Source organism: Nyctereutes procyonoides, unplaced genomic scaffold (genome assembly GCF_905146905.1).
Source record: "Nyctereutes procyonoides isolate TBG_1078 unplaced genomic scaffold, NYPRO_anot_genome, whole genome shotgun sequence".
In the NCBI taxonomy this organism is placed as follows: domain Eukaryota; kingdom Metazoa; phylum Chordata; class Mammalia; order Carnivora; family Canidae; genus Nyctereutes; species Nyctereutes procyonoides.
In genome coordinates, this window is record NW_026575026.1 from 7,952,777 (window position 1) to 7,976,857 (window position 24,081).

Consider the following 24,081-nt stretch of genomic DNA (forward strand, 5'->3'; position numbering starts at 1 on the left):
AAAAAGAGACATGTTTCTTATTTCTAGTAGCTTTAATTACATATATTAATTAGAAATTTTAACCCTTAGAAACCATAATTTCTAGTGAAAACTAAGAAATAAGCAATTGTGAACTGTTTGCTATACCAGAATTCTTTAGATTGGCAAATTTATGAATATACTTCATAATTGCTAAAAGCATATGCGTTTTTCAGTTTCCCAATGTAGTATTAACACATCCAAATATCTTTTAGTTTCTCTGCAATAAGAAGCCAAAAGTAGATATACCTAGGTTCAGCAATTAATGTTTTAGTATTTTGTCATATTTGGAAATTATCTAGGTATTAATTTAACTTAACTTATTTAATTTAGCTCAACTTTAAAGTTTGAGCTTTCCAAAAGGATTTTAGAAAAATAAGCAGATATAAATGCTGCTGAAAAGAACTGCTTCTAGAGCTAACTTTTGTTTTGCAAAAGGATTTGTAAGAGGAGTATAGTTTTTTCTCAATTCCAGAAAGAATAGAGTAGTAACTTAACTGACATTTTAGGTTGATCTGTATATCATATTATCCTCAATTTGCTTCTTTCCCTCTGCATATATATTTTTAATTTTAAATATTTCTGACAATATTGAATAACGCCTCGCAGGTGTTAAGATGGGTCCTTAAAGACGGTGCAAATAATATCAACTTCTCAAAAACCAGAGTCACTTACAAAATAGCAAACAAAACAAAACAAAACAAAATCAACAACCTGCAAGATCTGGGCAGGCAGAAAGCCAAGCATAGTTATGCAAATGAGACAAGCAAGAACATCATAGCTATCCCTGAGATAGAAAAGTTCAATGAACAATGGGTTTGGATTTGGAAAGGAAAGGTCAATGTGATATTTTACTTTGCAATCTCTACTGAACACTACAAACAGAGATTAGGAAGAATTGATTCAAAGAGAAATAAGTCAGAGAAAGACAAATGCCATATGATTTCACTCACATGTGGAATTTAAGAAACAAAACAGATGAACATAGAGGAAGGGGGGGAAAAGAGAGGGAAACAGACTATAAGAAACTCTTAACTATAGAGAACAAACTGAGGGTTGATGGAGGGGAGATGGGCAAGCGGATGGGCTAAATGGGTGATGAGTATTAAGTAGGGCACTTATTATAATGAGCACTGGGCGGTTTTTTTTAAGATTTTATTTATTTATTTGACAGAGAATGAGAGGGAGAGAGAGAGAAAGCACAAGCAAGGGGAGGTACCAAGGGAGAAGGAGAAGCAGGGAGCCTGACATGGGGCTACATGCAGGACCCTGGGATTATGACCTGAGTCAAAGGCAGCCGATTAACTGACTGAGCTACCCAGGTGCCCCTAGTGCTGAGTGTTTTGTGTAAGTGATGAATCACTAAATTCTACTCCTGAAACCAATATTACAGTATATGTTAGCTAACTAGAATTTCAATAAAAACTTGAAATAAAAAACAGATAAATAAATGGATAATAGAAAAATTACATTGATTGTGATATTAACATTAGCTTGTTTTATGGCATGCTGATTTTTTTAAGCCAGATTATTATACTACTATCAAGTAGAAGGTACAGGAATTTTAGATATTTAATAGTAATTTTAAAAAATACCATATACACCATTCATTAAGATAAATTATGCACATTTCCCTCTTGTTTTTTTTTATTTTTTTACTCAATATATTACTATAGAAATTTGGAGTCTATTTTTTTAAATCAAAATTATATGAAAGTATAAAAAAAAAGAAAACAAAAGAAAAGGAAGAACTGATTCTGGTAAGAATTTTTACCTTTTGCCACATGCAGAATGAAACTTTACCATTTCCTAACACCATACATAAAAATAGACTCAAAATGGATGAAAGACCTAAATGTGAGACAGGAATCTTTCGAAATCCTAGAGGAGAACACAGGCAGCAACCCCTGTGACCTTGACCTCAGCAACCTCTTTCTAGACATGTCTCCAAAGGAAAGGGAAGCTAAGGCAAAAATGAACTATTGGGACTTCATCAAGATTAAAATCTTTTGCACAGCAAAGAAAACAGCCAAGAAAACCAAAAGACCTCAGAATGTGAGAAGATATCTGAAAATGTCTTATCAGAAAAGAGCTAGTATCCAAAAATCTATAAAAAAAAAAAAAAAACTTAAGAAACTCAACACTCAAAACCAAATAATCCAGTCAAGAAATGGGCAGAAAACATGAACAGATATTTCTCCAAAGAAGACATACAAATGGCCAACAGGCATGAAAAAATGCTTCACATTATTTGGCAGCAGGGTAGTACAAATCAAAACCACAATGAGATACCACCTCACACCAGTAAAAATAGCTACAGTTAACAAGTCAGGAAACGACAGATGTTGGCAAGGATGTGGAGAAAGGGGAACTCTCTCACACTGCTGGTGGGAATGCAAGCTGGTACAGCCACTCCAGAAAACAATATGAGGATTCCTCAAAAAGTTAAAAAAAAAGCTACCCTACAACCCAGTAATTACAACTACTTGAGCACTTGCAACCTAATGTTTATAGCAACAACGTCCATAATAGCCAAACTACGGAAAGAGCTGAGATGTCCATTGACAGATGAATGGATAAAGAAGACATACATACAATGGAATACTACTCAGCCATCAGAAAAAAAGAAATCTTGCCATTTGCAACAACATGGATGGAACTAGAAGGCATTATGCTAAGCGCAATAAGTCAGAGAAAGACAGCTATCATATGATCCCACTCATATGTGAAATTTAAGAAACAAAACAGAGGATCATAGGGAAAGAGAAAAAAAAAGATGAAATCAGAGAGGGAGACACACCATGAAAGACTCTTAATCATAGGAAACAAACTGAGGGTTGCCGGAGGAGCAGGGGGTAGGGAGATGCGGTGACTGGGTGATGGACATTAAGGAGGGCATGTGATATAATGAGCACTGGGTATTATAAAAGCTTGATGAATCACTGAACTCTACCTATGAAACCAATAATACACTATATGTTAATTAATTGAATTTATTTTTTTAATGAGAAAAAAATTACATTTCGCTGGCTTCTACTTCAACCTGTGCCCACTGATTTTTATATCTTTTTGGTCTCCAAAATCCCTCTAGCAAAGCCTTTATTTACACAAAACAAGACAAACAAACTTGTGCACCTTAACACACCTGCAGTAATCAAAACGTGTCATTGTGGACTGGCCAAGAGAAGTCCCCATGCACTACATCAGCAATCCTGAATGTGCACTGAACCAGCAGACTCCATTCAGGGAGACTTTGGGCAGGAAATGGGGAAAGGACCAAACCAGTAAACTCCAGTAAATAAGGACTTTATTCTGGAACTGGGGAAGAGATTCCAACATGGACTTATGGACTGAATCAAGGGCTAGGGACGTGCTCCATTAAAGCCTCCTGTGAGTCTAGACTGACTTACTAACCCTGGACTGGAAAGCCAATTAGATCAATAGTTTGAATGCAAGAACAGAGCTGAAACCAAGAGGACTTACCAATAGCACTCTGAAAGGGCAAGGGCAAGAAAAACAGTGAACTCAAAAGGGCTTTTGGATGTTATACCTGTGTTTCTTGTCCCTGAATGTCATTCACTTTGGCTCTCAAATCTGTTAAGAAACAAAATTCAACGAAATAAATTTTAAGATCTAATTTATTAAATGATTCATGTTTTGCATAGCCTCCCACCTAGCACTTAGAGAAGAGCTCCCTTGGCTTACAAAGCGATAAAGGTGTTGTGAATACATGGCATTTTCTCTGCCACAGTCTTGCCTGGAAACAGTGTTTGGTACCCAGCACTTCCCAGCAAATACTATTTTAAAAAAAAAGAATGTTATTTATCAGCTGGGGGGGAAGGGGGAATGTCTAACCATGAACTTTTAAAACTGTTTCTTATATTTCTTATGCTTTCTTTTCACAGGCAGATACCCTTGAAAAGTAACAATTTTTTTAAAGATTTTATTTATTTATTCATGAGAGACACAGAGAAAGAGAGAGGCAGACAGACAGGCAGAGAGTGAAGCAGGCTCCATGCAGGGAGCCTGATGTGGGACTCGATACGGGATGTCCAGGATCACGCCCTGGGCTGAAGGCAGGAGCTAAACCACTGAGCCATCCAGGGATCCCAAAAGTAACAAATATTAACAGGAAATATGGTAGTACCAATACCATCAAATCATAACCCAGTGCTGTCCTAAATTTACTTTTGAGGTCTGGCAAACCTAAGAATCAACTTAATATTTATTACCTATTGTATTGCAACTCTGTGGTATTTATAAATACCAAGACTTTTGGTAAAAGCAAAATAATAATAATATTTAAATATATACTCCTTCCCAGTGATGCTCAGGAACATCCCAGAACCACTAATGTATTACTACCCTCTCATATTAGGACAGAACTATTGTTAAAATTATGCATGGTGGCCGGTCAATGGACTCTCTTGTTTGGGTGGAGAAGAGTCAGAAACCTACTATATCTCAGACACGCTTAATCACACAGAAAAAAAAAATCCTGAAGTCTCTAGTTTCTTACCACATAATTTGGCAAAGTATTTACACACTCCTCATCAGCACTCCATGCTCATAGGCCTTATTTTTCTTTGTCAGCTTAAGGTGATCGCATGTGCTTTTTTCCTGGCTGGAAAGTTCACCTCTTCTCCAGATTAATTCTCCCTTATTTCCCAGGGCAAACATTTCTAAGCAGCTCGACTCTGTCAAGTTCCTTCTATTTATAGATATATCTCTGCTTCATAGCACTTACCACCAATGAAAATTTCAACTTGTTGGTATGATTGTTTGGTCAGTATCTATCTTTTCCCCTCGCTTCTAAGGACCATGAAGATAGCCACAAGTTTTTATATTCATTAGATTCCGTAGTGCACAGTGTCTGCCAGATATTCAATAAGTATTTTTGAATTAATTATTTTTGCCTTCACAACATTGTCCTTATGTTAGTACGTACAAGTGTAATGAAAAACAAAGCAGAACAAATAACAAAATCAATAGCAGCAACACTTTGTTCTAGAAAACAAAAAGTTGGTAGCTAGCCAAACAAGGACTTGCACATTTCCTCTTTTGTTCTATGATACATTTTGACATAGTGAAGAATATAGCTGGGATTAGTCTGGGTAGTATGGACATTTTAACAATATTAATTTTTACAATCTGTGAACACAGAATATCTTTCCATTTATTTGTGTCTTCTTCAATTTATTTCATTAATGTCATATAGTTTTCAGTGTACAGTTCTTTTTACCTCTTTGTTAAATTTATTCTAAGGTATTATTTTTGGGTTGTCTTCTTAATTAATTTTCCTGATAGTTTGTTAATGTACAGAACACAAAAGATTTTTGTATATTGTTTTTGTATCCTGTGCCTTTGTAACTTTTTGAAATAAAAAGTATTTTGCATGAGGCAGGATAGGGGTGGAGTTGGAAGACTTGAAAAGAAATAAAGGTAAGAAATCGCATATCAGAAAAGGTGCAGGTTAAATCATGGCCACTGACTCCAGAGACTTCTGATTTTAATCAGTGAAGAGAGGTTCAGCAAGTGCTGGTGGGCCTCATGAAGCCTCATAAACCTGAGCTTGTTGGATAGTCTTTGTTTTTCTAGAACTACAGAGAAAGCAGAATAACTGCTTCGGTTCCTGTGAAATTGGGAAAACAACATCTTTTGAAGTAGGATTTAGGATATATATCCAAGCTCTTCCACTTCTTATAATGAGAGCTAAAGAGATAGGAAAGTATCTTCATTAGAGCAATGCTCAGAATAGGAAATGACATGTCACCAGTGTTAAAGTTCATCAGAGCACTCTATCTCCAATACTTTACCTACCTCCAGTTTGTTTCTTTTACCCAGCCTTTTTCCCACCCTTCCTCTGTGGTCTCCTCCTTGTGGTCTGTTACATATAATTTAGATAGAATGATTTACCTGTCACAGCTAGTAACTTAAAGGAAGGAAGTACTGTGTTAAGCTACTCTTCAGTTTTCAGTTAAGAAGACCCAGAGCAGTTATGGGGCTTGTTTAAATCCCCCCTTGCAATGAACGGGCAGCACGTTGGTTACACTCCCCTTACTCCAAAGTCCAATGCTTTTATTATCTATCCCAGCAATCTTTGCCTGAGGAAATGATGTCTATAATTCAATAGACCAATGGAAAGTGCTGATGATATTTAACATGTAAACAGCATATATGAAATAAATCCTGTGAGACCTTATTAATTTTGACACTCTTCCTTCTTCCACTCTTTCTTAATGCATAGGAATGTGATCTAGCGCTGTTGGATCTATAGTAATAAAACTAATTTATTTAATAAAATATCTATTTTTTAAGGATTTCATTTATTTATTTGAGAGAAGAGAGAAGAAAGAGAGAGACAGCAGGAACAGGGGTGGGGAGTGACAGAGGGAATGGGAGAAACAGACTCCCCCACTCAGCAAGGAGCCTTAGAGCTCTATCCCAGGACCCTGGGATCATGATCTGAGCCTAAGGCAGATGCTTAACTACCTGAGCCACCCAGGAGCCCCAATTTATTTTTACTTTTATTAATGTTATTAAAACAAAGACTTCTTAACATGCTTCCCTTTGTTGAAAATCTAGTTTCTGAAAAATGGACAAGAAGCCGGATATCTACCGGAGGGAGTTAGTGGATGTTCAGGGTGTCCCCCTCTTCTGGAGCATTGCTGAGGAGTGGTCCCAGGTGGAGTCATTTGAAGCCCGACCTGATGACCTTCTGATCTCAACCTACCCCAAATCTGGTATGATCTTTTTATTTATTTGTACTCACTGATGCGTACTTTTACACATAGACCCATATATATAAGCCCGCTGATCTTCTAATCATTAGTCAAGGGAATGCAGTAGCAGTTGCTGGGAGAATTTTGTCTCAAATCAGATAAACTGACTATTTTAAAAGGCCTGCAAATGAATGGGGGCTAACCTGTGGGAAAATTAATGCTGTCATTTTATTTTCCTTTTCAAATTCAAATAAAAATTCTTAAAACTGCATATCTTAGATGATTTGGATACATTGGAATTATATACCTATACCTTCTATGCATTTTAATGTTTACATATTTTATCCATTGTATTTTAAATATATTTTGTAAAATGTTAATATTTTATTTTAAAATTTTTATTTTATAAATGCATTTAGAAATATTTTGTTACAAAGTTAAACAGCTGCTGACCTCAATAGATGATCTCAGAAAGGAGAAATTAAGATGACTCAATAAGAATCAATAATTTTTATTTCTCCAGATCTTTTTATGACAGTCTTCTAATTTATCCAGTGATAAAGGTCAGAGAGATATCCGATAATTGGTTTTCTCTTGCCTCTTATCCAATTAACTTACTTGAGCTCCTAATCAATCAACTGTTCCAATTGCTAAATTCTCTAAAGTCTACTTTCCTTTATATTTCTGCTTCATTTCTTAAAGGAATTAAGGACAAGAAGTTTTCAATAAGTACATTGACTACTAATGTTTTTATATTATAAATATTAAAAATACTACATAGGGCTATGTAACAAAGCCTGGGAAGAAACACCTGAATTTTTGAAGGTTGTAATATCAAAATTATAATACTCCAGGAAACCTATCAGGAAATAAGCAAATGTACAATACAGACCTTTGAAGAAATAGAAAACAAGCTTGTTTTGGTAAAAGCTTTGTTTTTTTCTTTCTTACTATTTACATTGCTCTCCGAACTGATTCACCAAGCCCAAATTGTTAGGCACCTACTGAAAAATGCACATGCTCTTTTTGTTGTTGTTATTTTAAAAATTATGTTCGCAAGCAGGAAACCATTAAAATCACCTTTGGAAGGTACCATTATACAAACAATTCATTTATGAAAGTGCTCTTTGAAGCTGGATTTCTTCTGACGTATTAAAAGATAGGTGGCTAGATGGCTACAGATAAAATAATTATGTGGTCATTTTTTTTCTTTGATTTTTTTTCCTTTTACTAACTGTTGAGAACATGTCTTAAAGTTATTAATATATCAATTCCTTGTTAATTTTGTTGTAAAGGATCCAAGCTAACTTACTCCGTATATGAGGCAAATCATGTGCTTTTTTTTTTTTTGCAAAAATTACAGAATATCAACATTTCCAATTTGAAGCATAGCTAAAATGGCATTTCTTTCCATTAGATTTCAGTGGCTACAATTTGAACCTTCCACCGACAGGAAATGAAATGTATTCTACTGTACTTTGGAATATAGGTCTCTTTTTCTTCAGACTACAAAATCTTCAAGGATAGTATCAATTTGACCCACCTTTTTTCTTAGCACTGTAATAGTCTGTGTTATAAGGATGAGAGAGATAGTCTCATACTAATGATTTAGGGATAAGGAAGGGGCACCTGGGTGGCTCAGTACTTGGCTCACCCACCCCTTGGCTCAGGTCATGATCCTGTGGCCCTGGGATCAAGTCCCACATCAGGGTCCCTACAGGGAGCCTGCTTCTCCCTCTGCCTATGTCTCTGCCTCTCTTTCTTTGTCTCTCATGAATAAATAAAGTCTTAAAAAAAAGAAAGGATGAGGAGGAAGAACTGTCCATCAGAAAGGACTAAAAGAGAGGCCTAAAGTACTGTAATTTATGGAACCAATCCAAAGGCACATGCTTATGCAGGTCATTCATCAAATATCTATTCAGTGCATAGATTAATTATTTAATTTAAGTTTTTAGTTTCCACTCATGAATATTCGATTTAGAGACTATCATTCATTACATGTTTGGTAAAGAGGAAGGGATGGAAACAGTTAAAAATATATTTTCCTCCTATCTTTTAATTGCTTTTTTAGCCCAGCATCAATAACCTGATCATTGAATACTGTAGGAAGTCAAATAGGCCATATTCTTATATAGAGATTTATGATGATATTATCTCTCTATAAACTTATAAGTGGAAAATGTATTTAATAGTGAACATCATAGCTTAGCCTAGCCTACCTTAAATGTGCTCAGAACACTGACATTAGCTTGCAATTGGGCAAAATTATCTAACACAAAGTCTATTTTAAAATAAAGTGCTGAATATCTCATGTAATCTATTGAATACTATACCATAAGTGAGAAAAAGAGTGATTATGTGGTATAGACTGGTTATAAGGTTTCCATTGTTTGCCCTCATTATTGTCTGGCTGCCTGGGAGCTGCAACGCAGCATCACGAGAGAGAGAGCTTCATATTGCTTATCACTAGCCCAGAAGAAGATCAAAATTTGAAATTCAAAGGTCATTTCTACTAAACACTTGAATTTCACATCATTGTGAAGTTTAAAAATTGTAAGTTGAACTATTGTAAGTGTGGGGCTATCTGTATTTTGAATACCTTTCTCAAGATTAATGAGACACAATCTTATAAAGACCAGAGTGACTCCATCCACTTAACGATCTACTGTCTTATGTTTGTGAATAACACACTATTCATCACAAATGCATCACAAAGTTCTCTTTTTATCCTTTTTTCACACCTCCACCAAATGTTTTTTCCCCTCAAATACTCTTCAATCCTAAAGTCTAATAATATTTTTAATATTAATAAGAAATTTACAAATTGCTAGTCGGACCAATTGAAATCCACCTCTTCCTTCTCCATTCCACTCAGGAGGGTGTGCTACATGATTTATACACTGTCTCTTAAATTACCCATGTTTTACTTCCTTATTATGGCTTAACTTTATGATTATTTTAATCAAATTTACTCTCACATTCACACATACACAATACATATGTATACGTTCAAGATAGATAAAAATGTCTCATTGGAAAAAGAGAATGGAAAGGAAGACCACACTTTTGTTTTTGATATTATACAACTTCTCTACATATATTGACCCTCTTATACTCTTTTTTACAGAAAAGTTTAAAGGTGTTCCATTTTTTTTTTTCCTTTAGGGACAACCTGGGTCAGCGAAATATTGGATTTGATCTATAACAATGGAGATGCGGAGAAATGTAAGCGGGATGCAATATACAAACGAGTGCCGTTCATGGAATTGATAATTCCTGGATTCGAGAATGGTATTTTCCCTGAATGTTCCTTTTCATCATAGGAATAAATCCCCCTAACATTTTGTGGTGACAAGAGGAGTCATGATGGAATTGATATAGACAGACCTTGGACATTTGAATCATAAATGTCTATAATAGAAGAAGACCTTGATTCTACTAATAACCATATTATATGCCTCTTACACTCAAAGACAATATCTGCATAAGAGAAAATTTTGATGAGTGTATTTTTTTCTTAATAGCACAGGTGGAAGTCTTCAGCATTTAAATGTACAATCATTATATACAGAAAATTCAATGTTTGTTCCAGAATAAGATCATGTCTACTGCTTATTAGTTGATATTCACAGACTTGAGAAACAGAATTATGGGTTGTCTTGCATTATTAAAATTTTAAGGATTAGTTATTAACCTTATGGCTTAGTTTGATCTTATAAATTAAATAAAGAAAGCTGGAAAGGGATTTTGAAATATTCTAGTTCAATTTCCTCATATTGTAAATGAGTACAAGAGAAGATAAATGAAGGAAAATTTTGATGTCTTGACATTGGCCTATTGATGTTTCTACTTCAGCAAGACATTATATATGAGGCTGGCTGCCTGGGAGCCTGGCCCATTAAATATGTTATATATATACATATGATTTTACAGTTATTGTCTGTTATACATAGAAAATAAAACATACATATACATACATTTTCTATGCATAGAAAATAAAACAGCATAACTAACCAGAATTTATCATTTTTTTATCTTGTTATAGATATTATAAATCTCCAACGCTATATAGTCATTTCAAGCCATATAGTGGGGTTAATGTTTACAAAGCCTTAGATTATATTGTAATTGACCTTTGTGATTCCACATTTATAATAGAATTTAACTTTTGTTCTTGCAGGTATAGAGGACTTGAAAAAAATGCAGCCTCCTAGATTAGTGAAAACACACCTACCTGTTCAACTTCTCCCTTCTTCATTTTGGAAGAATAACTGCAAGGTAGCAAGTTAAAAAAAAAAAAAAGAAATCCTTATTTGTGTTGAAATTTCTTTTACTCATCATGCAGAAATTATGATGGGAGATTCCCACCTCTGGATAAAGCATGCCAAAAATAATGATGTGGTCTCTACATCCAATGGTTGAAATAATACCATTGGAGACCAGTGCGATAGATATATAGATATAGACTTAGTGCCCAAGCACTGATTATCTCTAGGTTTTCTGTTCTCTAAAATTTCTCTTTCTATCAAAATCTCTTCACTCAGTATCTACTTTTAAATATTTAATTTAATTATTTAAATAATACTAGAAATGCTTCCTCATGAATTCAATATAATTATAATTTATAAATATGGATTTATAATTATATGTAAGTGGATTTGTTTTAGTCTTCTTTTTGAAATAACCATTTTAATTCAAGTATAACATTTATGGAAAAATGCACATAAATCCTAGGCACACATCTTGATGAATTTTTACAAAGTGAGTGTATCCATGAAACCAGCACCCAGATCAAGAAATAGAACATTAGGGATCCCTGGGTGGTGCAGCGGTTTGGCGCCTGCCTTTGGCCCAGGGCACGATCCTGGAGACCCGGGATCGAGTCCCGCATCGGGCTCCCGGTGCATGGAGCCTGCTTCTCCCTCTGCCTGTGTCTCTGCCTCTGTGTGTGTGTGTGTGTGTGTGTGACTATCATAAATTAAAAAAAAAGAAAAGAAAAGAAATAGAACATTACCAGCCACGCAAAAGCTCTGTTTTTTTCACATTCTGGCAACAATCCCTATCTTCAAAGATAACTACTATCCTGAGGTTTTTACCATAAATTAGTTTGCCAATTTTGTTTGTAATAGGAAAATATATATAATCTTGAATATTTAATTTATTTCATTGAACATAATATTTATTAGATCAATTCTTATTCTTGTAACTTTGTTTTTTTTTTTTTTTAATGTAACCTGCTGGATCACAAAATGTGGTACCCTGAGCAAAAATAGCAGGTTAGAGAAGCAAATCTCAGGCTAAATTCAGACTACCGAATCAAAGACTGTGGGGTGAGGTTCAGATCTGAGTTTTAATAAAACCTCTAGGTGAATTTTGAGCCATGATAATGTTTGAAAACCACTGATATAAGGCATTCCATTATGCCTACTTGAATATTTCACGACCTACTTACCCACAGTACTATTATTGGTGGACAGTTGGGTGGTTGCTGTTGTCAGTAATTAAAAAAGTACTTCAATGCACATTCTTATATAAGTTTCCATTACACATACACATACATATACATATTTCTCTTGGTTTTATATCTTGGAATGGAACTAAGGTGTCCATTTGTCCAGCTTTAGGCGATCTAAGACTTTGCTGAGTTTGATATTTTCAAATATCTTTTCAAATCACTTGGATCAATTTAAACTTTGACCAGTAGTGTGAGAGTTTACTCTATATCCTCATTAACAAACATATAGCTACAAATATTTACTTTTAGACATACTAGTAGATGTATGGTGGCATTTCATTGTGGTTTTCTTTGTATTTCCCTAATGACTAATAATTAAAGGACTTTTACATAGCTTAGATACCTTCTCCGAGGTATCTCTTCAAGTGCCATGACTTTTTTCCTGTAAGGGCTACTTTTCTTCTATTAGTAAGGTAGAAATTCTTATATATTCTGGTACAATTCCTTTGATGAAATCATTGGACATTTTATATCTTAATTCATTCTATTTTTCCTTTTTTTTACTTTCTTAACTTCTTTTAAAAATTCTTAATTTTGATGTTGGTCATTATATCAGTTTTTCCTTTATTTTCTATTTTTTGGTGTGTATTTGTTTAAAAAATGCCTTCCCCAAAGTTATGAAGATATTCCCACTTCTGTTTACTTCTATTGGCTTTATTGTTTCGGTTATCATGTTAGATCTAAGAATCTATTTAATATCTATAAGTATCAATGTACTTTTTAAAATTTTCTGATATAGGGATCCCTGGGTGGCGCAGTGGTTTGGCGCCTGCCTTTGGCCCAGGGCGCGATCCTGGAGACCCAGGATCGAATCCCACGTCGGGCTCCCGGTGCATGGAGCCTGCTTCTCCCTCTGCCTGTGTCTCTGCCTCTCTCTCTCTCTCTCTCTCTGTATGACTATCATAAATAAATAATAAAAAAAAAATTAAAATTTTCTGATATAATAGTAATCTCTCTTTTCCTCTCTCTCTTTTTCATGCACACACACACAAACACACTATTTTCTGAATGTTTATTACTAGCATATGGACAACTAAATCTTTTATCCTGTGAACTTGCTAAATTCACATAATAGACCTAACAGATTTTTTTTTTGGTAGATCCAATTCATTGTTCTACATAGATGTTCATGCTTTTTAAAAAAAAATACGAAATATTCTTACTTCTTTTTTCCTAATCTGGATGCTTTTTACTTATTTTTCTTGACTTATTGAACTGGATAGAACATCTAATATAATACTGAATAGGAGTGAGGAGATGCTCTTGTCTTGCCCTTGATCTTAAGGAATATTCATATGGTGATGTCACCTAGAGGTTTTTTGTATATTCCACTGACCTAACTGAGGAAGTTCTGTTCTATTCTTACTTTGCTGAGTTTTTAACAGGAATACATATTGGATTTTGTCTAATGTTTTTTTCTGTGTCTATTAAGACCAATCATATGATTTTCCATTATTTTAGTCTGTTACTATGATTAGTTATGTCAGTTGACTTTGAAATGTTAAAACAATCTTTCACACCTTTTATTTAATTATTGTTTGTATTAATTTATGATATGTGTTAATAGTTGTCTTTTACCCGGGATCGAATCCCACGTCGGGCTCCCGGTGCATGGAGCCTGCTTCTTCCTCTGCCTATGTCTCTGCCTCTCTCTCTCTCTCTCTCTCTCTCTCTCTGTGACTATCATAAATAAATAAAAATTAAAAAAAATAGTTGTCTTTTATATATTACTGGGGCCAATTTGCTGATTTTTAAAATAATTTGTGTCTTTGGGAGATATGGACCTGTACTTTCTTTCCATTGTAATATCTTAATCATTAGAGAATAATCTCTTTGGTATTAGAGTAATTCTGGCTTCATTAAATGAGTTGGAAGGTATTTATTCCTGTTTCAATTTACTGGAAGTATTGGGTTGGAATTGGTACTGTTTCATTCTTAATATTTTGTTCAATTCACCAGCAAAGCAATCTAGGCCTGGAATTTTCTTCATCTGAAAAGATTTGTAACCACAAATTCAATGTCTTTCATATAAATATTTATGTCTTCCATGTTCTTCAATGTCTTTCATTATTCAGATCATGTATTTTTCCTTGCATGCTCTTTTGTAGTTTATGCATTTTAAAGACTTGATCCATTTCACTTAAACTGTTAAATTTTTGTAATAAAGTTGTTCATGATATTCCTTTAAAATTCTTCTCATATAAGCAAAATCTGTACTAATGTCACTTTCTCATTTTTCATATTTTTCTATCAGCTATAGAGAGAAGGATGTTGAAATCTGACTATATTTTCTTAAATTTCTCCTTGGAATTCCATTGGAATTCTGTTTTAGCTTCCTGTAAGCGAAATTCTTTAATAAGTACATAATCAATAAACATTTATAGAAGTGCTACTGTGTATGTACCAGATATTGTAATTGTCATTATAAATACAAACACAAATAAGACATCCTCTGCAATCTGAGTATGTTATCTTGTTTAATTTTCATGAATACCATTGGGCTTTGTCTTCTTGCCAGTCACTTTCCTTTGCCCATATTATGCAATGGTTTAATATGTCAGTGATCTCTGCAGTGTATGTCATATGGTATAAGAAGTAAGCTTAATGGATTTCAGTGGACTTGCCTGAAAACCTAATTACCACTAAGACATAGCAATGTCATTTCTATTGGAAAATATGTTCAAAATTTCTGTTTTCAAAAAGATTTAAGGCTCTATGCATAAAGTAAATTTTAATCTCACACAAAATTATAAACAGCAATAATTGGTATGTAGCCATGGTCATGAACAGAATGAAGAATGTTTAATATTTGTTGATTAAATGTACCCAAATTATAATTTATTTTCAGTTAAAAATAAGACTTTTTTTCAGCTTTAAAAGTTTTACTTTAGGGATACCTAGGTGGCTCAGTCAGTTAAGGTTTCAACTCTTGATTTCAGCTCAGGTCATGATCTCATGGTCTTGAGATTGAGTCCAGCATTGGGCTCTGTGTTGGGTGTGAAACCTGCTTGGGACTCTCTCTGTCCCTCTCCTGCTCCCCCTTACCTTCTCTTTATCCCTCCTCTAAAGAAAAGTAATAACAAAAACAAAATTAAAAATAAAATAATGTTTATCTTTTTCATGTTTTGTAACTTTTATGTTTCTTTTTACATGTCTTAATAAGTGATATACAAAAATTCTAAATTTAAGAACAATATTAGCTCATTTTTGTTACTTTGATGTTTATTGTAATTATTTGGTTTTCTGTGTTTTGAGATGTTCTTTTCAAAGGCTGAAGAGAAACAGGGTGTGAAAGTACAAGTCTTATGTTAAAATGATATATAATCGTGAATATTCCATGTCAGGATATACATGTAAATGCTGAGATCAGGAAATAGAAAAGAAATAATCAGCATTCTTGCAAGATAAGCAAAAGTTTACCAACTATTAAATAATATAAATGAAATGACGATTGCCGTATCTCCCCACAGATGGTGTATGTTGCACGAAATGCTAAAGATGTGGCTGTATCTTACTATTATTTCTACCAGATGGCAAAAATACACCCAGAGGCTGGCACCTGGGAGGAATTCCTGGAAAAATTCATGACTGGGAAGGGTAGGTTCAACTCTTACTTTAATCAAGGAGTTCTATAGTGAAAAGTCTTTTTGCCAGGAGATAGAACAGTTAAACATAAATCTGAGTTTATTATAAACCTAATATTTGCCTAGCACTCCACCAATGTATTAGGTAGACTATAGAGGAAGCAGAATATATAGTTGTGTCTTCCTTTTAAGAACTTTTGGGAGGAACGCGTGGGTGGATCAGCGGTTGGGCATCTATCTTTAGCTCAGGGCGTGTATTCCAGGATTCCCGCATTGGACTCCGGGTGAAGAGCTTACTTCTCCCTCTGCCTATGTCTCTGCCTCTCTGTCTCTCATGAATAAATAAAATCTTAAAAAAAAAAAAAAAGAACTTCTGGGAAACGTGAACACAGATATTTCAGTTTTTAGTCTTATTGTTTCATTAGTGCTTAGTGACAACTTTTCTTCTCTTGCTGTGCGTCTGTTGTATTGTTTTGATTTTATACATATTTCTTGGATTCTCTTTTCTTTACCATTCCCTTATTTTTACTATGTAAACCGAAAATTCTAGGGTGATGATTTTAGCCTCAAGGCTCTGTTTCTCTACCTTTGTATTCTTTCTTTCAGGAAAACATTTATGTCAATAGTAGTAGCTCTACTTAAAATTCTCATATAAACATTCTTTTATTAAAAACTCTTTTCAAGGCAAGAACATCTCAATGATATCTTGCAAACCTTTACTCCTGTTGCTACTTGGACTATTATCTGTCCATGGAATGTCTACTCACTCTTATCATTATCAAAACCTAATTCTTCTTCTTAGACCCAAATACACTCTCTTCCCCCACAGCCTTTCATTAACTTCTTCATCTCTATGATTTTCTCTCCCTTTCTCCTTCTTCTATGAACTTCCCTGCCACTCCCTCCTAAATAGATTACAAATTCAATGAGAACAGGGTTAATTATCCTACCATCCCTCTTTCGTGAACTAATAAGTGTGTTTGGGTTGATAATAATGACTTGGAATAATATTTAACAATTCTTTACATAAATAGTTTTAATTTTCCAAACACTGTGTCTTTCAATTTAGTGGCTTTTGGTTCTTGGTATGACCATGTGAAGGGCTGGTGGGAGAAGAGGAAAGATTATCGTATCTTTTACCTATTTTATGAAGACATGAAAGAGGTAAGAGGCAACTATAATTTTTTTTAATTTTGGGGGGAAACCTCAGATTCATCTTTCTTTGTATCACTACTGCCTCTTGCTCTAGTTCAGGCAACTATCTTATTTGAAGTACCTCATTTTGCTTCTATTGTCCACTCAGAGAAAATTATCTGGAAATCTAAATGAGAGTATGCCCACTTCTTCAAATCTGTCAATGATTTCTGTTTCTACGTGAAATACAAAATCATTAAGATAATTTAAAGTTCAGCATTATTTAGTGCCTATCTCTCCAACCTCTTCTGTTGTCACTTTTCCTTTTCTTACTAAGTGAGCCTGCCTGAAATATTTTTTCCCACTATTTTCAAATTATCTTTTTCTCATCCTTCATGTCTTAACTTAAATGTTAACACTCCAGAGTTCTTTCATGTCCATAATGTCAAATAATCCACCTTATTATTATCTGTTAAAATCTCTTTTGTTATTGTTCTTTTCATATCATTTACTACCACTCATTATTTGACATATGTGTTTCTTATGTTTTCTTGCCCTACTCTAATATAATGTAAGCTCCTTGGATGTAGGGATTAAAATGATTTTATTTGTGATTGTTTCCCCAAGGGGTAAGCACAGTAGAGAAAACCTGTAATTTAATTTATAAGACATCTAGTTTTTATTTTTTCATCTTCTATCTGGTTATTAGTGTGAAAATTAATTCATTCTCCAATTTGATCAAAAACTTATCCTGATCTGATTATTCAAATAGTCCAGTTAAGAAATGTTCTGCATTTCTTAGGTTGAATGTGTTTCAGGAAGCTTGTTCACACCTAAATTCCTTTAGATAACTATGACTACCCTTCATCTCTTATTTGGGAAATCTGTTCTATGGCCTCTAGGGAAATTGCCTTACCCAGCTAAAGTGACCCCCTCTGGCAGATTCATTAGATTCCCAGTTTCTTCTACATCCTGTTTAAACCAGTTTTTACCCATCACTCTGGATTAAAGGGTGACCAATTACTCAAATTATGTGTCTTGAAGCAACAAGGGGGGTGGGTGGGGTGGATCTCGGAGAGGATAGGTGTTATCAGGACAGAAAACCTCCCACGTTAGATCATAATAAGGTCTTTAAGCAAAAGAAGTTTAGTCTCCTTAAATATGGGTGGAGAGGCTCAAAATTACTCAAGAGTTCCAGAGTCTCTGTGCCATCAAATCCATCCCAAATATTCCCATTCCAAGCCTGAATGGTGTACATTTTTCCCATCACTTTCATTTAACTTTCACAGGATAGACTTGACACATTTTGGACTTCAATTTTCACTGTGATTCTTCTCTTTGAATAAGATGTGTGCTGATCTCCACCAAGTTTATTTCTGCTTATACAAGAAATAGATTATTTTAGAGCCACTACAGAAATTCTCTGATTCTGTTTCCATGAATTGAGATGGGTAGCTCAATAAACCTAAACAGATTGCTTTTCTGCCTGATTTCATGAGGTCACTAAGATTACGGCTTTCAGCCTCAGTTTGATTTGGACCATCAAGAAGATCATCTCTGTAGTGGGTAACAGGCACAAACTATTTGGTCTGAATGCTACTTTTTCACTATTCTTACAAGGTATCCTATGGAGTCTGGAGCACAGAGAATGGAAATCATAAGGAATACATCAAATGTATCTCTCCTTTTCATTGTTGCCTCTTTCTTCCATACCACTCCTTAGGCTGGAAATGGACAGGATTTTGTTTACTTTCCTCCTCATATATTTATACTATCAAAAAATCTAGGTAGGAGGGAGAGATAGAAAGAGTATTTTCTTTCCACTATAACTCTGAGATAATCTGTTTTTTTAAATTGTGCCATAATTGATATATAACATAATATTAACAATCTAATGATTCAATATATGTATATATTATGAAAAGATCACAGTAATTCTAGCTGATATCCATCACCATACGTGGTTATTTTTTCCTTGTGATGAGAACTTTTAACATCTACTCTTTAAGCAGCTTTCAAATATACGATGCAGCATTGTTTGTTAACTACGGTTATTGTTGACTGCAGTTCCTGATCTTAGAGGAAAAGCTTTCAGCTCTTCATTATGGAGTATATTAGTTGTGGGCTTGTCATATACGGCCTTCATAATTGTGGTATATTCCCTCTACACCATTTTGTTGAGAGTTTCTATCATAAATTGATGTTGAATTTTGCCAAATGCTTTTTCTGCATCTTTTGAAATGACCATATGATTTACACCCTTCATTTTGTTAATATCGTCTATCACATTGATTGATTTGCTAATGTTCAACAATTTTTGCATCACTGGGGTAAATCCCATTTGATCACGGATTAAAACCTTTAAATGTGCTGTTAAATTTTGTTTGCTAATATTTTGTCCAGGATTTTTGCATTGATTTTTACCAAAAATGTTAATCTGCTATTTTCTTGTGTTATTCTCATCTGGTTTGAGTATATGAGTAATGCTGGCCTTGTAAAGTGGGTTTAGAAATATTACTCCTTCTACTTTTTGGAAGAGTTTAAGAAGGATGAGTATTTTTTAAATGCTTGGTGGATAGGAGTGCTTGGGTGGCTCAGTCGATTATGCCTTAGGCTCAGGTCTTGGGCCCAGGATCCAGCTCCCTGCTTAGCTGGGAGCCTACTTCTCCCTCTCCCTATGCACCTCACCACCCACCCCCTCTGCTCGTGTTCTTTCTCTCTCTTCTCTCTCTCTCTCATAAATAAATAAATAAATAAATAAATAAATAAATAAATAAATAAAATCTTTAAAAAAACATTTTTGGTAGGTAATCTATTCTTGATATTAGGTATGATTTTAAAAAGGAGATCAAGGATTTTGAAGATTATACCTTATAATAATAGTAGTTTGCTTTATTACCACTTGTTATTCTACAGATTAATTATATTTTTGAGTGTGAAAGATTGAATATTAACCCATTTTTCTGCATTTTTTGAAACAAAATTATGGGTATGAAGGAGAGCGCTTGCTATGATGACCGCTGGGTATTTTTTTTAAGTTTTTTTTTTTTAATTTTTATTTATTTATGATAGTCGCAGAGAGAGAGAGAGAGAAAGAGGCAGAGACATAGGCAGAGGGAGAAACAGGCTCCATGCACCGGGAGCCCGATGTGGGATTCGATCCCGGGTCTCCAGGATCGCGCCCTGGGCCAAAGGCAGGCGCTAAACTGCTGCGCCACCCAGGGATCCCGAGCACTGGGTATTATATGTAAGAGATGCATCACCAAATCCTATTCCTGAAACCAATGTTACACTATATATTAACTAACTAGAATTTAAATTTAAAAATTTGAGAAAGAAAAAAAAAACAAACAAAATTTACTCTTCTTTTTAGCAGATGATTGCCTGGCCAAGACTAGGACATGTACTTTGGAATGCAAAATAAAAAGTGCACATAAAAATATAAAATAATTTCCTTTACCACATTGACATATGTAGAACTTTATTAAATGCATTGCCTATTTTATGATTAAATCTCTCTGAAATAATTCTTTCTCTTTATATTTTTTTTAGGATCCAAAACATGAAATTCAGAAGTTGTTACAGTTTCTAGAGAAAGATTTGTCAGAAGAAACTGTGGATAAAATCCTCTATCACAGCTCTTTCAATGTGATGAAACAGAATCCAAGTACAAATTATACCACTGTACCAGATTTTGATATGGATCATTCTGTATCTCCTTTCATGAGAAAGGGTGAGAAATCATATACTAGTTTCTATACAGCTTGCTAATTACAGTCATGGAGAGTATAGCCATATTATAGGAAATGGAAAGAGATTGAGTATGCTGGCAAGAAAAAAGTAAATTAGGAACAAAAGGGATCCCTGGGTGGCGCAGCGGTTTGGCGCCTGCCTTTGGCCCAGGGCGCGATCCTGGAGACCCGGGATCGAATCCCGCGTCGGGCTTCCGGTGCGTGGAGCCTGCTTCTCCCTCTGCCTGTGTCTCTGCCTCTCTCTCTGTGACTATCATAGATAAATAAAAAAAAAATTAAAAAAAAAAAAATTAGGAACAAAAAAAAACTTAGGGGAAATAATTTGTGGCAAATAAACTATAATTTCTATAAGTCTAACATGTAAGACAAACCTTCTAAGGAGAAATGTTTACTCAAGAGCTGATGCATTGATAAGCATGAGTCTTGGCCTCCTTTGCTATATCAGAAGAACGCCTTTCATTTGTCTGAACTCTCTAAGTATTCTTCATATTCCTTAAAATTTTTGCTGTGGTGAGTAGTCAGCTTAAATGATGTTAGGCATACCAAGTGAATGATGAAAAGTGTCAATTCCTTGAGGTTGTTGCTATGATATGGTAAATCATTGCATCTCTAGCATTATCTCAACGTATATATAACTAGCATCTTGCAAAAATAGTCACTCAATAAAAATATGTTAAATTGAATTGCATGTTGAGAGAGAGAGAAGCATAGATTCTGTTACTTATGTATGTTTTAGCTCTGCTGTGAAACAAACAACTCCAAGGGGCACCTGAGTGGCTCAGTCAGTTAAGCATCTGCCTTTGCTCAGGTTATGATCCCAGGGTTCTGGGATGGAGTCCTGCATCAAGCTCTCTGTTCAGTGGGGAGCTTGCTTGTCCCTTTTCCTCTGCCTCTCCCCCTGCTTGTTCTTCTCTTGTTCTCTCAAATAAGTAAATGAAATCTTTTTTTATTTTTATTTTTTAAGATTTTATTTATTTGAGAGAGAGAGAGAAAGAGCATGAGCAGGGTGGATAGGGAGAAGCAGGCTCTCTACTAAGCAGGAAGCCTGATGTGGGGCTTCATCCTAGGACCCTGGGATTATGACCTAAAATGAAGGTAGACACTTTAACTGACAACCTAGGCATCCCTGAAACTTAAAAAGAAAAAAAAGAAAAAAAAAAAAAAGGACTTCAAGAATCTCAGTGGCTTAAAACCACAAGTTTTATTTTTTGTTTAATGTTGGTGAATGTGGGCCATACATCAGTTTTGCTTATTCTTTTGAATCTGTTCAGTTTTACTTGGTTTTCATGGTCTCAGTTTCTTATGTCTTCTCTTTCTGAAATCCAGGCTGAAAAAGCTACCCATTTGTGGGATATGCCCAATATTCTAGTAGACAGGAAAACAAAAGAGGTGTTGGAAACTTACAATGCCTTTAAAGTTGCTATTTAGATGTGGTATATATTGCACATATTCAAATTCTATTAACCAAAGCAAAAGAAAAATTGAAGCCCAAAGTTAATGAGGCAGAGAGGAGTCATACAACACATGTCAGTGAGCAGAGGTATAAAATCTTACAGTAGAGAGTGGAAAATTATTAATATAATCTAAGATAATTTTGGAGAAACAAGTACTTTGGTAAGAACTTATATAGGGACAATTAAGGGTAATTTCATTAATTATGATGTATCTTTGTGCATCCCAGAGGTTTTTTTTTTTTTTTTTTTTTTTTTTAGAAAGTTAGAAAGTATGCCATGGGTAAGTCTTTCTAGGAATATTTTAGGAATATTTGGATCTCAGCCAGGTATGATTTTGCCTCCCAGGGAATGTTTGACAACATCCAAAGACATTTTTGATAGTTCTGACTAAGGGTATGCTATAGGAATTTAATGGGTACAGGCTGAGAATCCTGCTGAAAACACACAATAATACACAGAGCAGCTCCCACATCCACCCAGCCAGTTGTCTGGCTTTGAATGTCAACAGTGGAAATATAAACAAATAAAATAAAATGCCAAAGTTGAGAAATCCTGGGACAGATGAACAAAGTTATTTTGCCATATTTTCTCCCCCACTCCTTTTTTTCTCCCTAAAACTAGGCTTGCAAATGAATTCTGGATTACCTGTGAGAAATGCCATTGTTTTTATCAGATATTCTTTGCAAATACTATGTCCCTTGTCTTTCCTTAAAGGTTTTAGATATGGTTAGTCTTTTGAAGACTGAGCAATCTTGTAATAACACAATATGTTTAATTACATTTAACCCAGTCATTTCCAAATCTTACTTGATCATAGAAATTTTTTCATAAATTATCACTTAACATTGGAAAATATAGTTTTAAAAGGACTGAAAAATTATCTCTTTTTTTGTTAACAAAGCTCTTAGGGCCAAAAAATAAAGATTTTGAGACATTGGATTTTCTCCCAGTGACATTTCTTGAAACTATTGAAGGGATTACTTCTTTATATATGATACTGGAAAAAATCCATGGGGATTTTTAGAAAACTAAGAAGGCCCTAGAGTTTGAAAGGATGGAGTAATGAAATGGATATGAAAACGTTGAAGATTAAAAATACACGTGTGGTAATTCAAACGAAAACTGATCTAAGGAAATTTTATAGTAGTCTCAAATGTACATTTTATCTTTCTTTTCAGGTATTTCAGGAGATTGGAAAAACCAATTCACCGTAGCCCAGTATGAAAGATTTGAAAAAGATTATGAAAAGAAAATGAAAGGTTCTACACTGCGGTTTCGTTCAGAGATTTAAGAAGTCTTGCTCTTTCTCCGACTTGTTTAGCTGACACTTAAAAGAAAAAGTATCCCTTCAAATATTTAGTGACAAGAATTCTGTATGTTAATTTTCTCTATTTACTAATATTAGTGGTTTGTAATAGAATATTCAAAGAATTTCAAAGTCTACATATAAAAAACCAATACTGTCTGTATGATTTTAATTACCTTCCACAATGTTCTTACTCTTCTTAAAGACAAAATAATAAAACAAAGTTTAAAATCTATAAATACACCTGCTTTATTTTTTAAATTCAAGTTTTGGGTCATTGGACTTGCCCAGCAGATATTTAGGGGAGTCTTCAAGATGGGTGAATTAGAACCAAACATTCCCTTAAAAAGGCTTTAATTTCTCCTTGTTATATGTTTAGACTGATACCAGAGTAATATAAGAAGAACAATGACATTTTTGTGCAAGGAATTTACTGAAGTATATTGCGCTAGAATGGTTTACTGTAGATTCCATTTGGATAGTTTATCAAAATCAATCTTAGTCTCCCGCTATAGTTTGTATGTTCATGATCTTAAACAGCAACAAGAAAGAAGTAAACAAACGTGTTACCAAAGTATTGCTTGCATAATAATGCA

At 34.4% G+C, this 24,081-nt stretch overlaps 1 protein-coding gene across 1 annotated transcript in view; it reads left to right on the forward strand.

Moving 5' to 3' along the window:
• Positions 1–23,634, forward strand: part of LOC129503315 (sulfotransferase 1 family member D1) — a 36,750-nt gene extending 13,116 nt beyond the window's left edge. Inside the window, exons 2-8 of the mRNA XM_055315289.1 lie at positions 6,604–6,761; positions 9,906–10,031; positions 10,921–11,018; positions 15,726–15,852; positions 16,909–17,003; positions 20,526–20,706; positions 23,358–23,634. Coding sequence (XP_055171264.1) covers positions 6,614–6,761; positions 9,906–10,031; positions 10,921–11,018; positions 15,726–15,852; positions 16,909–17,003; positions 20,526–20,706; positions 23,358–23,470 — 888 coding nt within the window. The 5' untranslated portion in view covers positions 6,604–6,613 and the 3' untranslated portion in view covers positions 23,471–23,634. The remainder of the gene's footprint in view (positions 1–6,603; positions 6,762–9,905; positions 10,032–10,920; positions 11,019–15,725; positions 15,853–16,908; positions 17,004–20,525; positions 20,707–23,357) is intronic.
• The last annotated feature ends 447 nt before the right edge of the window (positions 23,635–24,081 follow it).